The 15736-nt window shown below is 34.8% G+C and overlaps 1 protein-coding gene across 8 annotated transcripts in view; it reads right to left on the bottom strand.

Annotated features, from left to right (window-relative positions):
• Positions 1–15736, bottom strand: part of ATRX (ATRX chromatin remodeler) — a 263444-nt gene that overhangs the window by 190918 nt on the left and 56790 nt on the right. For 4 of the 8 annotated variants that reach the window (XM_033104061.1, XM_033104117.1, XM_033104123.1 and 1 more), the window contains 6 exons: positions 13442–13491; positions 12408–12532; positions 9510–9623; positions 5359–5468; positions 3664–3731; positions 276–3355 (listed from right to left, as the gene is read on the bottom strand). In XM_033104061.1, the coding sequence (XP_032959952.1) occupies positions 276–3355; positions 3664–3731; positions 5359–5468; positions 9510–9623; positions 12408–12532; positions 13442–13491 (3547 nt within the window). The remainder of the gene's footprint in view (positions 1–275; positions 3356–3663; positions 3732–5358; positions 5469–9509; positions 9624–12407; positions 12533–13441; positions 13492–15736) is intronic. The other 4 variants (XM_033104111.1, XM_033104091.1, XM_033104070.1 and 1 more) reach the window with 3 other exon arrangements.

The following is a 15736-nucleotide window of genomic DNA, read 5'->3' as shown; positions in this document are numbered from 1 at the left end:
AGTCTGATTTTCCTTCATAAACTACTATTCATTACTTTAGAGAAAAAGCATTAAATATTGGGAAAGAAATTTTGTTATTGTTAAAAAGAAGGAAAAAAAAGGAATTTTGTTATTTACCCAACAAACTTGGTATACTTGATACAGAATACTAACAATGTTTGAAACATCTTCCAATGATGGCATAAAAATAAATGGAGAAAGACGTTAGGGAAATTAAATAATGTAGTTATTCAAGAGAGAATAAGTAAAATTGCATTTTATTTATTTTTGCATACCTGAAGATTGACAAAATCCAGTATGTGAAGACAGCACTAAATTTTCAGTCACAGGCTTAATTTTCTGTTCATCACTGCTCCCTTCGCCTACAGAATTATGATCATCATCTCCTATATCAGAAGAAGATGAGGAAGTAATGTCAGCTTGCTTCCTTTTAGTGCTTGTTCTTAGGGAGTTTCTTATTTTCTCCTTGACATTGCCTGTCTTCTTTTTAGCTGAAGTTCTTTGTTTCTTCAGCTTTTTGTTATCTTCAGAACTTTCCTCAGCATCTGATGATGAACCACCTTGTACTTCCTTGGTATTTCTCTTTGAATTTAAATTTCGTCTTTCCCTCAATTCTATTCGCTTCAGTTTCTTATCAGAAGAATCACGACCATCTGTTTTCATGGAATATTTCTCAGTATCAGATGATGAACAATCTTGTCTTTTCCTTCGACTTTTTTCAGACAAGTTGCACCTTTTCTTCTCTCTACTGGATGCTACATTCTTACTCCTTTTTTCTTCTGAAGAATCACAACTCTCTCTTTTCCCTTGTAACTTCTCAGCATTAGCAAGTAATTCATGCTTCTTTTTAGAAGTTTTATCTTTTATCTTTTTACTTTTCTTTTCCCCATCAGTTGTGCCATTCTTATTTTGTTTCATGCCTCTAGGAAAAGGACACATTTTTTCTCCCTCAGGTAATTTCTCAAGACCATCAGATGATGATTCATATTGTTGTTCCATCTTAATTACGTTTTTCTTCAAATCTGTAGTTTTCTTTTCTCTTTCCTCAGTTCCCTTTTTGCTCTTCTTTTTATCATCTTCAGAGGCATCGTCACTGTACTCTTTCTTTGAGAACTTCTCAGCAACATCAGATAAGCTACCCTGTACTTTCTCACACGTTTCAGTTTTCAGATGTTTACTTTTTTCTTTAGTTTCAGCAACATTTTTGTCTTCTGGAGAACTAAAACTCTCCTCTTTCCCAGAAGAAGGCATATCAGCACCATCAGAAGAAACAACCGGCTGTTCCTTCTTCGACACTGTATCACTTAATTCTAAGTTGGTCTTATCTTTATCCACTGTGCCTTCTGCTGAAGACAACTTGTCTCTCTCCTGTTTCCTTTCAGGATCATCAGCTGACCCTTCTTGTGCAGCCTTCAAACTTTTCTGCCCTTGATTAGCCATTCCTTTTTTGCTGTGTTTTTCATCTTCGGAAGAATCATAGTCTTCTTTATTTGGAGCTCTCTTTTTGGTTGTTCTGGCAGCCCCAATTTTACTCATGCTCTTTATCTCTTTTTCTAATTCTGAGTCATAATTGGAAGAATCAGACCGGTTTCTTCGTTTCTTTTTAGAAACTATAAACCTTTTAGGTGATTTGCCTTTTTTAATATCAAAATCTGAGCCAGAAGTAGAACTTTTTCGTTTCCTTTTTCTTTGATTATCATCTTTCCCTGTTTGAGTCTTTAAATCATACAAAGTCTTTTCATGATTTGTATAAGTTTCATTAATATCAGTATCTGAAGAACTGTGACTCATCCTGGATACCTCTTTGAGGATTGCTAGCATTTCATCAGAATCTGAATTTTGATCCACAATATCTGACTGCTTAGATTTAGGCAATTTATTAGGTTTAGGATTATCAATAGCACTGTCAGAAGAATTCCGCTTATCATTTTTTCTCATTGGACCTGACAGTTTTTGTTTCTCCGTAACTGTTTCACTGCTTTCTTCATCTGAATTAGATGTTGCAGGGTTGGTTTCTGTCTGTCGCCTCAAGGGTGTAGTCTTTACACGTGGGGATCTTCGAAGATCAGATTCTTCTGAAGGTAACAGAACTTCACATTCAGCCAAATACTCATCATTTTTTTCCTGTCCAAGTCCACAGTTCTCTGGCTTGGGGCTCAGATCAGAACTTTTATAGCCATCTTTACCTTGTAGAACTTCCTGACAATCAGCACCTTTAATTGAGGAATTAGAAAGGGAGACAGGAGTGAGTTTAACATATAATTCTTTTGTTACTTTAGTTGTAGTTTTTGATTCAATACCTCCTCTATCATCTTTTGAAGTAATATTTAATTTTACAGAAGAACTCTCCAGTTCTTGCTCAGTGCCACTGTTGCCATCACCCTGGTGAACAGATGAACTCTGAACTTCCATAGCACTCTCAAGATTCTCAAAAATGTCTTCTGGAACTGAGGAAGGAACAGACACAATATCCATGTCTAAGTCCTCAGATGTGTTAGCAGGTTCATACTGAGGTTCTTCTTTTTTAGCAGATTTCTTATTGTCACCACTGGTACTTTGATTGGCTCTTTGTTCCTCTTCTAGAATGCTCTGATCCATGCGCTCACTATCTACCTGCTTTCCTGACAGTTTGGCTTCTGATTTTGAAGTATCTTTCCGTTCCAAAGCACAGGCTTTTTCTCCTTTTTGCACTTTTGTTTCAGACTTAGCTTCTATGACTTTATGCTCTTTGGTATTTTTCTCTTTGTTTATAGCATCCAAACCTTCAATCTTTGAATTCAAATCTTCTTCTAACGCAAGATGAGCTTTCCTGATATCGGCCAACACAGATTTAAAAGCCTTAAGCTGACGTAACTTTGTATCAGAATTGATTTCTGAATTATCTGTTGCCTGCTTCAAAAACTTAACATAACTAGAGTTCATGTTGGCTGTGGTTTCAATCAGTTTTTTTGCCTTCTTAATCATCTCTTTGGGCACAATTAGTGCTGCATAAGAGTAGGTTACAGAACCAGAACATGAATCATCTAATTTCTTTTCTTCTCCATTACAATTTGAACTATTTTTCTTTGGAGAAAATCTGGATGTATGGTCACATACTTTATTACTCTTTTCACTGTCAACTTTTATCTTCTTCTTGTTTTGTTGCAACAACTGTTCTAAATTTTCAAATACGCTGTTACATGCAGTAACCAAGTCCAACAAAGGCTCCGGGTGACAAATGTAGCAATACCATTGGTTGTTTTCATCCATTATCGTAGATAGCTCCTTTCGGCCAAGGTTGCGCAGAATGCATTTCTTGCAGAAGGCATTATGGCAAAAGTCACAACAAATCAAGTTTCCACCTTCTGCACACCATCTGAAATTATTTAAAGATTAAAATATTATTCCCAAATGAAACTCATTTTAAATCTTTTCATTATTAAAGCAATTTAAAATTTCCTGCCATCAATTTTAATAGAAAAGCAATTTAGGTCATCTGCTTATTCTTTAATAAAAACTTAAAACAGACATAAACCTCAGGCTTTGGGGAAAAGAACAATCTTCCACTAAAGACATCAACGATGATACTACCAAAAATGGATCTAATAACAGATTATGTAAGAATACCCCCCCAAAAAAAAGTAGACAACACTGAATTTTAGTTCATCTTGATGTATTACCTACCTACATTGTTCATCCATTCCATCTGAATCACGGCTAATATCATCACTCATGTAATATTTAAAGCAATTCTATTAAAAGAAAAGGGGAAAAGGAAATTTTATTCAAAATTGGTGGCATACAGGACAAAAACTTGATTTTTTTAAGTCATTAAAAAAGTAAAAGGAATATGTGTGTGGGCATATATTTTAGATAATCAAAGCAAAAACACTGAACTACTCAATACTAGTACTTTCCAGACACAGGAATAGCTCAAGAAACTAATACCTTGAAATAGATATCCATATCATTGAGCACATTATTCCTTATATTAAAGTTTATAAAAGATTTTGGTAAAGCAAATTTCTGATTTCATATGACTAATTACTAAAGCTGTATATAAAAATGTATTAGGTGTTGTTGCTACTTAATAAATTTAGTAGTCATCATATATAAACAGCTACTCTTGTATAGCTAAGCAACATTATCCTACATTATCTTAAATCTCAAAATACCTATAAGATCGGAGGTATTATGCCCAATTGGAGAATAAAGGCTAAGGTTCATTAATATGTAAATAAATCTCCTAAAGTCATACAATTAGTAAGAGACAAAGCTAGAATTCAAATCCAAGTCTGACTGACTTTAAATTCCTTTTGACTGGGACTGGATAAAGGGAAGGTTCCATGTCCACAGGTGAAAACTATTCATTACTGAAATGGGCTAGGTTCAACAGACTGGCCAATGATGGAAAAAAACAAACAAACAAACAATCATATATGTAAGAAAAGAGAATGGGAATGCATATTCCAAATCCTGCAATATGAAATTCAACTGTCACAATTTAAAACTAGAGGTTACAACACGTATCCTAAATAGGTTCCTGGCTGAACTGAATTCAAGGAAAGGAGGGACAAAGATTGCTAAAGGAGGAAGTAAATTTAGTACATTTAAGTAGGTCTATATTTATCAAAAATGCATATAAGATCTAGAATCAGAACTCTTGAGAAAAGTCTGGTCTGTCCCTGCATTTCAAGGAGGTAATTTACTGCAAAACAAACTAATGCAGGATTAATCTTAGCAATATGAACTAAGAAAACCATAACATTGATATTACCGGTATTTACAATAAACTCCAAGGTATTACTTTTGAAAAGCGTACATATACTGTTAAAACTATCTTTGACACATACTAAGCATTTTTAATTCTATTATCTCCAAGTTACGTCAAAACCCCACTCCACAGAGTTTAGATATGGGTAATTAGGGTACCCAAGAGGGCAAGTTATAAAAACCATATGTGTGTACACACATACTCTCTTCAGATTTTCCAAGATACCACACTTTCCCTCACCTATCAGCCTTTGAACACCATGTTGCCTCTGCGTAGAATATGCTGAACGAATCTCACTTCACCAGGCTAATTCTTATTTCAGATATACCAGTTTACATCATCTCCATGATAAAGCCCCCCTACCCAACTCCAAATTACACAGGCTTCCTGTGTGTTCCCATAGTACACAGTATCTCCACTATCGTGGCACTAATCAGGCTTTTTAGAATCTGTCTTCCCCACTACAATAAGCAATCTAAGGGCAGAGATCATTTCCATCTTTTTCACGACTGTGTACCAAAATTCTGACACTGTGCACCAAAAGTTGGACGTATGGTAAGCATTTAGTTATTTGTGGAATGATTCATCAACAGATCATTACATACCTTACAAATAAGTACTTGCAGTGAAGGATGTCTATAAATGGAATCTTTTTGAAAATGATTGACCTGTTGTCCACAAGCTGTGCAGCTTACAATCCCATGAAGCCCATCTTCTAAGAGAAAGGAGTAACTGTTATTCACACATACAAAAAGATATTTACATTAGTCAGCATTTTGCATTGGAAATTAATACCTCATACTCCTTGGAAAAATGACATTTTGGACACAAGTAAAAAGGTTAATAATTTAATTCAACTTACTAAAAACATGACAATCTTGGCAAATTCCAGAGCTACAAATCCTAACTTGTTTCCCTTTACAAATGCAAACCCTATTTCACACAACAACTTGATATAACATGAAGAGACTCCCTAAAAGAAGTTCTAAAAATAAAGGGCAAGAGCTCTTTTTCATTTTGCTATTGCTTTGCAAATAAAATTCAGTATCGGTTCTTAAAAAATGGGGAAGCAAGTGACATATATGGAACAGATTCTTTTGCAACCCTATACTTAAGTTAGGTATGCCATAAAGCTTTTACTCTCAACATGGAACTGTCTGCACAGATCTTTTCAATACAGTATGTGAAGACCTGATCATTTTATATTACCAATTTTTTTCTAAGGTTTACTTCAGTACTATCCACAATCCCCACTAAGCTGCCTTCTCTCTGTCTATTCCACTGTGCACTTCATATCAACTTTGTCTACTATTTCCAAGTAAGACTTGCAGGTACATCTATCTTGGCAGCAAAATCTCAGAATGGCTGGGCTGGGAGGTGGAGGAAGGAGGCACAGTCCATTCCACAGTATCTACAGGAAAACAGACTGAAGATAACCTTTGCAACAAAGAGTAAGAGAAAACTTCTCCTGGCTCACTCTCACCCCTAGTTCTGCTTCAAGCAGTTCTGCTTCACAATCTGAGCTGAACATTAGAATCACCTGATGAAATCTTTCTGAAAACAAGAGCTAACCATTCCCAACCCTAAACCACTGAATGGGAATTGCCTAGACAATTTTTTTTCGGTTTTATGGATGATTCTGATGTGCAACCAAGAACTTGATCCAAATAAGATGGCAGATTATGATTCAAAAGAGGCCAGTGAAAATGGCTGCATTCACAAATAAAAGGGAACTAAAAAAAATACAAACTTTGTCTCTATCCCTAAACAAAAAGACAAAACAACACATACACTTCTCACCTTTTAAGTTTCTATTTTGTGTTTTTCTTACTTTGAAGGTCCAACGAACCATGGACCCAAACATTATCACAAATATTTTTACTTGCAGAGGTTAAAAAAGTTTATCCACGGTATAAGGGCACAATCATACTTTCCAGAAAACACAGAGAATTTGAAGATTTACTATACAAGCTGCTAATATTGTATTTTAAATCATATTGTCCTGCATTAGTGTTTGATCTTAAGCATTCATATATTTTGTATTTGTATTAACAGAAACAAATACACAGTGTGCACTCAGATAAACTACTAAGATAAATAAAAGCTAGAGTTTGAATGTTCATCCAATATTAGATAGTATTTATTAAGCATCTTCTACGTGCTTTTTGAACATATATCACTCAAGAATTAAACAAAGCTAGGTGATACTTCAGAGAATTTCTCCTACATGTGCACAAGGAATCACACAGAGGATATTCACTGAAGTACTAATTAGAGCATTTGAAAACAAAAAATTGGAATTAACTTCACATTTGGGAAATGGATGGTGGTTTACTCATAGTACAACAATATTCTACAGAGCTGTGAAAAAATAGCAAAAAAAACTAAATTTACATTTACTGATGTGGATACATTAAAAAACAATGATGAATGAGAAATGATGCAAAAGGATATATACAGCGTACTATTTTGCACGTTTAAATGAAAAATAAATGCTTTATGAATAAATATATGTATATAAAATATGCATGGAAACACACATACATACAAACTTCAGGATAATCATTACCTAGGGGTGGGAGGAAAAGGAAATGGATGAGAATAGGACTGAAACTTTATTTAAGTGAGATCTGAAGCAAATATTATAAAACACTGAAATGTTACTTTCTGTACTTGTTTCTATATGTGTATGTTTTAAGTTTTTATTTTCAGTCATGAAATATCTTAATGATTATAATAATACAGTGCATAAATAGAAAAGAGGCATTTTTATTTCTGAGCTCAATATATTTTAATAGTTTTAAAGAGAACAAAATTATTGTGTCATATAGAAAAATCTGTTGTAAAATATATTTTCTAACAAACTGGGGAAAGCATGTCAAAACAGGCTATGGTATTTAACAAACAGTGGCTCATAAATGGTCAATATAGTTATATCTTTGTGTTTAATTTTGTTTCAAATTAATATAAGGATATTTTATATATGAAGTTTACTTTCTTGACCGTTTCCTATATTAGGCTTCGATTTTAGAACTAACTTTCCTTGGAAGTGTAAATAGCAATTCAGTTCCTCAGATCACTAGTTTATTCATACATGTGTGTATAAGTAAACATAGTTAACTTTCCTGTGCGATTTCTGACAGCTTAAAAATATAACAAATCATTAAGACAAAAACTAACATGAAACATTTAAGTACTACTATATGGCTATAAAGATAAGCACGATATAAACACTCTTACACAGAACACTTAATAAAATGTTCCAGAAACATATCAGCTCAGAGCAAATACCAGCAACATAGAAAAGTGGCACTAGGAACACCCTCCCCAACAACTTTGATTTTTTTGATTCTCCTTTCAGCCCTTACCCACATTTCAGATACTGACTGCTCCAGAGTCCCTCCCCAGAAGACACCATTCATTAACAGATATTAATGTTGACACAATGCAGTACACTTAATTATCTGTCTTCTATATAGGACCCATGATCAGAAAAAATAAGAAACTCTTCCTCCTGGTCCTTACCATCACCTTTTAGTTGCTGATTCTCTTGTTTTAAAAATACTACTTAGCTTTCGTGAGCTCTGTTACTGCAATAGCATTTCCCTACTATGAACTAGATTCTCAATAAATCTTCCTTATGCTTGAAAGGGATAGAACACCCCCTTGTGGATAAAAGACTAAACAACATTTCCTTGATTTTCTCCAACAACCTAATGAAATATTTAACCTGAAAACTGATAATGTATTTTATAAATACAGATATATTTTACTAGTTCCATCAAGCTAATCATAGAGCACTGAAATAAAAATCTATACAAGATGTCATCAATGTAGGAACTATGCTATAATTTCACAATTAACATGATAAATATTAAACACACACACTTCCATTACACTTCTACTTAGAAATTTAGTGTCAAGTTCTATCTTTTAGAGATTCATTCCTTTTATAGTCATTGATTCTGGCTGTTAATCTGCCCGAAAAAATACATATAGGCACTATTTAAAAATCACCAACAAGTGGGACACATACACCAATGTCATAAATTTCTAAATGAATCCTCCTTATGCTAACTTTCTACAGATGATTAGCCAATATGGTTGTGTGTATAAGTAAGTGAGGGTAGACAGACAAAGGGAGAGGAGGCTCAGACAGATAGAGGGAAGGTTACTAACTCTAGCTCCCTTCTTTCCTACTCATCTCTGTATTGCTATCCTTAGATCAATAGATCTCCAACTTTAATTTTCATAAGAAAAAACTGGGGCATGTTTTTGACATCATCCCCAGAAATTCTCATTTGTTAGGAGTGGAGTCAAGGAACTTGAATTTTTAATAAGCACCCCAGGTAACAGTAATGCAGATGTCCACCGCTCTGTGAAACAATGTTTTAGTTACGTACAAAGTTACCTGAAGATAGGCCCACAGGCAGGTTTTGTCCAAATCTGAAAGTCTTTTGGGGTGAGGAAACATATGGTATTCTGGCATATAGGCATTACAGAACTAATATGTGAACGAAGGAAATGCTAAGCTTCTTGAGATAACTTAACAGCCACTGAAGGCAAAGGTTTTTCATAAATAGTGTTTAACCTTTTCTGCTTCAGAGCTCAGAGAGAAACAGAAGTTATTTTTAAGTAGTGCTTTTAATAAACAATGGGCAGAAAAGTGGAGGTATTTTTAGTAAGCACATCAGATTTTCCAATATGGTCATAAACAGCAATTTAAACTCATGTTTTCATTTTCACTTGTATTTACCTCCGCGTTTTTTGAGATTTTCAGTTTTCATTTTACTTCTGCTTCTAAATTCAGGCCCTTTAAAATCATCTTTGTCTTCATTCAGCACTGGCTCTGGTTGTACAATCACTGTACCTAGAATGATTTCATTTAAAAAACCATTACACATATTAAATGTGCAAGTGAAGTACAAGACTTCAGTTCAGATAAAGCCAACATTGCTGGTACCTAGTTTTGTTTCTTTCAAGCTTTCAATACTTGTATAAGGACCTCTCAAGAGTAAATAAAACAGGGAAATAGTAAAAGGGCCAGGTGTCAACAATCAGATTACTGGGGGAGGGAGGTATTATGAACTGATTATAACATAAATGTGTGAATAAAGCAGAAAGCCTCAGCCCAGTTCTGAATTTTTATGGTAACTATCATTAAAGTTGTTTTGAATATGAACATCCATGCTAAGTTTCATAAAGAGTTTATAAAATAAAATGACCAGAAGGGAAAATTTTAAAAAGATATCCTGTTCTTCTCATAATCCATATCATAAACTCAGAAAAAGATCTGAGGTTTCTTTATTTTTTCTTTTTGTAAGTTTTCAATTATAGTTGACATTTAATATTATATTAGTTTGAGGTGTACAGCATAGTGGTTAGACATTTATATAACTTACAAAGTGAGAAAAGGATTTTTAAGGGTTGTTTTATATTGCTTTGAAAGAGAATAGTGGGGGACAACGTGAGAAGTTAATTCTATTACTGCTGTACCTATTCTGAGTCATTTCCCAACTAGTACGTCAAAGTTTCAGCACCCTGCAAAGTCCTCAAAAAGTTTTAAACCGAAGGTTGCTTTAAGATACTTAAGCTCAAGTGCTCTAACAATAAACTGTATAATAGCATCAATTGTTGGTCCCTATGGAAATATTTTAGGAAGAATGTACTCTCTTAGCTATGAAACATGTGAACTAAAGAGAGAGGTTAATTTCAGTTTTCATTATAATCTCCCAAGAGCAAATAAAGCAGGGGTATAGTAAAAAGGGTCCAGGTCTCACATTTATCTACATTACTGGGCTTAGTAATTGGGAATTATTAGCAACAATTACGAAAGGAAAACCTGGTAGTTGCCAGGGGCTGCTGCCCTGAACCATGTGCCTTTGTTATCCAGCAAAAAAGGTTTTGGCAAGGTATAGGATCTAGTTAAATGAATTTCTGAGTCTCTGAGAAAAGTGGGAAAGAGGACACAGAGGATTGAGTTTTTACAAACTGGTGAATTTACATAATCTCCACAAAAGAAACTATTCACAACAACCATTTCATGTATAGACTCTTAGAGAAGCCCTGACATTTGAAAAGAGTTAAAGATTTGTAACTAACAAAAAAAATAATAGAATTCATTCTGAAGATTCTCCTCCAAATGGAAACAAAGCAGCAGAGTGGAAAGAGCACTCACTAGCTTTGGATTCAGACAGACCTGGGTTCAAATCTCAACTTCTAAATATAAAGCTGAAAAAGTTCCTTGAGCTCTGAATTTGTTCCTTTATCTCTCCAAGTAGAAACAGTAACTACCCTATAGCACTGTTTTGAGAATTAAATGAATTATTTTTTTAAGACTCTGGTATCTATACATAGTCAATACAGAATTGTTAACAATAATTATAATCACCCCAATTTGACCTTATGGAACGGGTCTATTTTTGGTTTAGTGGGAGAAAATTATGCTTAGTTCAGGTTAGTAACATCCCATACTAACTTTCTTCCACAATATCATTGAAAGATTTGATACCTAGTTCTTAGCTCACCCAGTGGCCATGAAAAGGACTCCCAGTAACAACCACTGACAACATAACAGTCCAAAGTAAGTCACTACCTATGAGACTCAGGCTCCCATGATGGTTGTTTCTGCCCCTGGCCACCAAAACCATTACTTAAAATTGTCATAGATGATTTGCAAAGCCAAGTAAGTGGTAGGCCCATCAATTTTCCTTCTTCCTCTCTTCTTTCTCTCATTATTCCTTTTCCTCATTTTCATCTATTGTAATTCCTAATTTGTCCTAGTCAAGCAATGTCTTATCCTCCTACTCACCATTTTTTTTAAAATTCCATAATCAAAAGGCATGTCATAAAAACATAAGCATAGACTGAGAACAAAATTTAGTAAACACTGCTATAAATGGTCCGTGAGAATTTGAAAAATATACTAAGAGCCTTAAGCATATTATTTAATATTTAATAAAGAAAAAAATCTAAACTTTTGACTCTGAAACACTGTGAATTACTAAAACCCTTGTCATTCTCTCATCATATAATCGTATTGCTCTCAGACTTGGACTATGGAAAGTCCAAGATTTTCATTTGGCTTTTTTGTCCCAATCTAATTAATGAGGTTTTAAGGCTAAAATCACAACAGTTGAGAGGTATCTGACAAGGATTTTTAAAAGGATAAGCACAAGAAATATACCTAAATCTATCTTTGATAATTAACTTCAACTTTGAGTCTTAGGGAATTTAAGAATGTAGTAAGGCTAAACTAGATTTTAAATGTTTTTCTTAAAAAGTTTTCAGAATATTCATAATGTTTTTCTATAAAGCAAATGCATTAAAATTTACTGAACCAAAATTTAATATATTAAATTTTTAAACCAACTTCCACATTCAAGTATAATTTGGAAACTAAAATAACTTTTCTAAAATCCAAGAAAGAGAAATTAAGTTTTGTTCTTTACAAAGCTGACTAAATATTCTAAATTTTTAACCTCAATAACGCACATTACCATCACCATACTAATACCTTTCCAGACCATCACTATTAAAATGTCAGGTTGCTCCTTTACACACAGCTAACAGTAATCAAGTTCCAATTTTATAATAATGACATTTAAAAATACATTTCAACTTTAACTTCATATGAAAAATTAACACAGATTACCTTTTGGCAAGCTTTGCATAGTAATATCATTTTCTGAATTTTCATTAGAGGTATCTTCATTTACAGTCTCAGCCAAAGGTTTTTCATCATCGGATTCTACATACTTTGTTACAATTGAAGGTTTCCTATGAAAGAATTAAGTCCATAGAATTATGGACACTTCTGACAATTGGAACAATACCCAAAGAATATAAATAATATGTGTAGATTGAGCAGTGACACTTAAGCAGGTATAAACATCACAATCACCTAGTGAAGCACACATCTCTATTCCATATTACTGAAGACTACAATTCAGTAGGTCTTGGGTTGGACCAGGACATGTGCATTCTGAAAAAGCTACTGGGGTATTGTGAAGGGAACTCCTAATTAATAATCACTACTTTAGAGAATAAGTTAATAACAAGCAAACTGTGTTTATTAAGAGACATTCCCACTGGTCAGAAACAACAAAAGTCCAATAGAATAAACTGCACATTTCTAATAAAAACTATGCTCCATAGTACATTATGCATTATAAGTATACTTGGAAGTAGTTTCAGTCATGTACCACTCACTGACAATTTTACACAGAAAAGTATGTTTACCACTCTTTGCTCTCCTTATAACTTCCTCATAACTATGATAGCTATCACAACTCAACCAATACAATTTTACAGAACCCTGAAAAAACCTGTACTGCTTCATGAGGCATTCAGTATTTAATTTCCCCTTTTTTTCCCTTTTTTAAAGCACATATATGATTTAATGAAAGTGATCTACATATTGCAAGGGCCACTAGTAAGTGATAAAATCCTCCCTGGAAAATTCCATTAAAATTCAAAATCAGAATGAATCAATAATTGTTGAAGCCAGGAGATGGATACAAAAGGATTCATTATACTACACTGCTGATTTTTAATATGTATGTAAAAAAATTGTTTACACAGAACAAGAGTACTTGAATTAAGTATCGAAAACAAGATTATTCTTAGAAAAAGAAAAGAGGACAACCTGAAAAAGAAAATGACTTTTTCCCTGCAACATCAACCAACCTCTTTGATCGTGATGATCCTGACTTTGATTTTTCTGAAGAGGAAGCTCCCTAAATATAAGAAAGAAATACAAAGATGAGTAAAACATTCAAAGAAACATCCCGACAATTAACTACTTCCTAACACCAAGATCTCTGATATAGTGAGATAATGAGATATTATTTATATGCCTAAAATATTTTTCTAAAAGGAACTTCAAAAACTAATTCTCGGGCCGGCCCGGTGGCTCAGGCGGTTAGAGCTCCATGCTCCTAAATCTGAAGGCTGCCGGTTCGATTCCCACATGGGCAAGTGGGCTCTCAACCACAAGGTTGCCGGTTGGACTCCCGCAAGGGATGGTGGCCTCTGCCCCCTGCAACTAAAATTGAACATGGCACCTTGAGCTAAGCTGCCTACCCGATGGCTCAGTTGGTTGAAGCGTGGGCTCTCAACCACAAGGTTGCCAGTTCAATTCTTCGAGTCCCTCAAGGAATGGTGGGCAGTGCCCCCTGCAACTAGCAACGGCAACTGGACCTGGAGCTGAGCTGCGCCCTCCACAACTAAGACTGAAAGGACAACAACTTGAAGCTGAACGGCACCCTCCACAACTAAGATTGAGAGGACAACAACTTGACTTGGAAAAAAGTCCTGGAAGTACACACTGTTCCCCAATAAAGTCCTGTACCCCTCCCCCAATAAAAAAAAATTAAAAACTAATTCTCATTTACTCTCAGATTTCCTTGATTTAAGATAATTTTCTCGGGTTTTATTAAATTGTTATTGTTAAATTTCATGGTGTGGGAGAGGATACACTACTCTATCATGATCTTGGGCCAAATCAACAAAGACAAAACAAAGATGTAGAAATCATCAGATCCCAACAGAGGCACAGAGTTTTAAAGATCTAAAAATGTGTCTTTTTTTTTCTATCCTAACATATGGCACAGAATACCTTCTGCAATTTGTTTTGAGATACTAAATTTACCCTCATTTTGCCAGTATAATCAGTACATTTTACTGGATTAAATGCTTTACACTGAGTAGAAAGAATCCTAAAATGATAGCGTAGGTATGGGTACCACATGAAGGACTTTAGGATGGGATCCTACAATAATGCTTAAAGAGGCTCTGAACATCCAATTTTGACAGATCTCAGAACCATGCAGTCTTGCCCATAACCACCACCTTGAACACCACTGTTGCAATACACAAGGTGTGATCAAACAAGAAGTTGAATGTCTAAATAAAAGTGTTACAGTGAAAGACAAGTTGCCATTAAAGCCCCTCAAAATACTACCCCTTGCTTTGAGCACACTTACCCCATTGTTCTTGCCACTTTCTGAAGCAGTTCTGGAAGTCCTTTTTCTTGAGTGTCTTTAGTTGCGCTCTCGTGGCTGCCTCTATGTCCTAAGTCGATTCAAAACATTTACCTTTCGTGGTCATTTTGACTTTGGAGAAGAGCCAGAGGTCACACGGTGCCAGATCAGGTGAATAAGGTCAATGAAGACACACCATAATGTTTTTTTTGACAGAAATTGCCATACCAGAAGTGATGTGTGACTTTCCATTGTGATCACAAAATACAGTAACTGCTGCTACCGAGTGTCATTCAATGGAAAGGCAGGGATCTTCAACACAGGAAGCAGTGTGTCGAACCTTAGTGACAGTGTGTGACAAGTTTCAACTTGTTCGGTGTAGTCAGTCTGGTATGAGCTACAGATGAGAGGAGGTGTGTTTGAAGATGTGTCATAAATCATCCTCCATCATGACAATGCTCCATGCCACACATCACTTCTGATATACATGGGAATTTCTGTCAAATAAAAACATTACAGTGTATCCTCATCCAACTTAGTCACCAGATCTGGCATCATGCAACTTCTGGCTCTTCCCCAAAGTCAAAATGATTCAGGACATCAAGGCAGCCACGACAGCGCAACTAAAGACACACATGAAAGAGGACTTCCAGAACTGCTTCAAAAAGTGGCAAGAACGATGGGATAAGTGTATTTGAAGCGAGGGGGAGTATTTTGAGGGGGATTAATAGTAATGTGTCTTTTACTGTAATAATTTGTTTTATTTAAATATTCACCATATTGTTTGATCATACCTCGTGGTTACGTTAAAAAATCTATTAGCAAGCCTTCCATTATCTGACTTTAGGCATACTACTGACGCAAACCACAATAATAACAAAATCAATAAACACCTTCTATAAAATGGACAACTACCCAAAATAAAGCATCACAGTAATACTTGGGTGTAACAGTAATCTTAAACACATGCATGTATTAAATAGAAGCAATCTGATGACAT

This window comes from Rhinolophus ferrumequinum, chromosome X (assembly GCF_004115265.2).
Source record: "Rhinolophus ferrumequinum isolate MPI-CBG mRhiFer1 chromosome X, mRhiFer1_v1.p, whole genome shotgun sequence".
NCBI classification, from domain to species: domain Eukaryota; kingdom Metazoa; phylum Chordata; class Mammalia; order Chiroptera; family Rhinolophidae; genus Rhinolophus; species Rhinolophus ferrumequinum.
The sequence above is the reverse complement of the archived record's forward strand: the minus strand, read 5'-3'. Positions and strand labels throughout refer to the sequence as shown.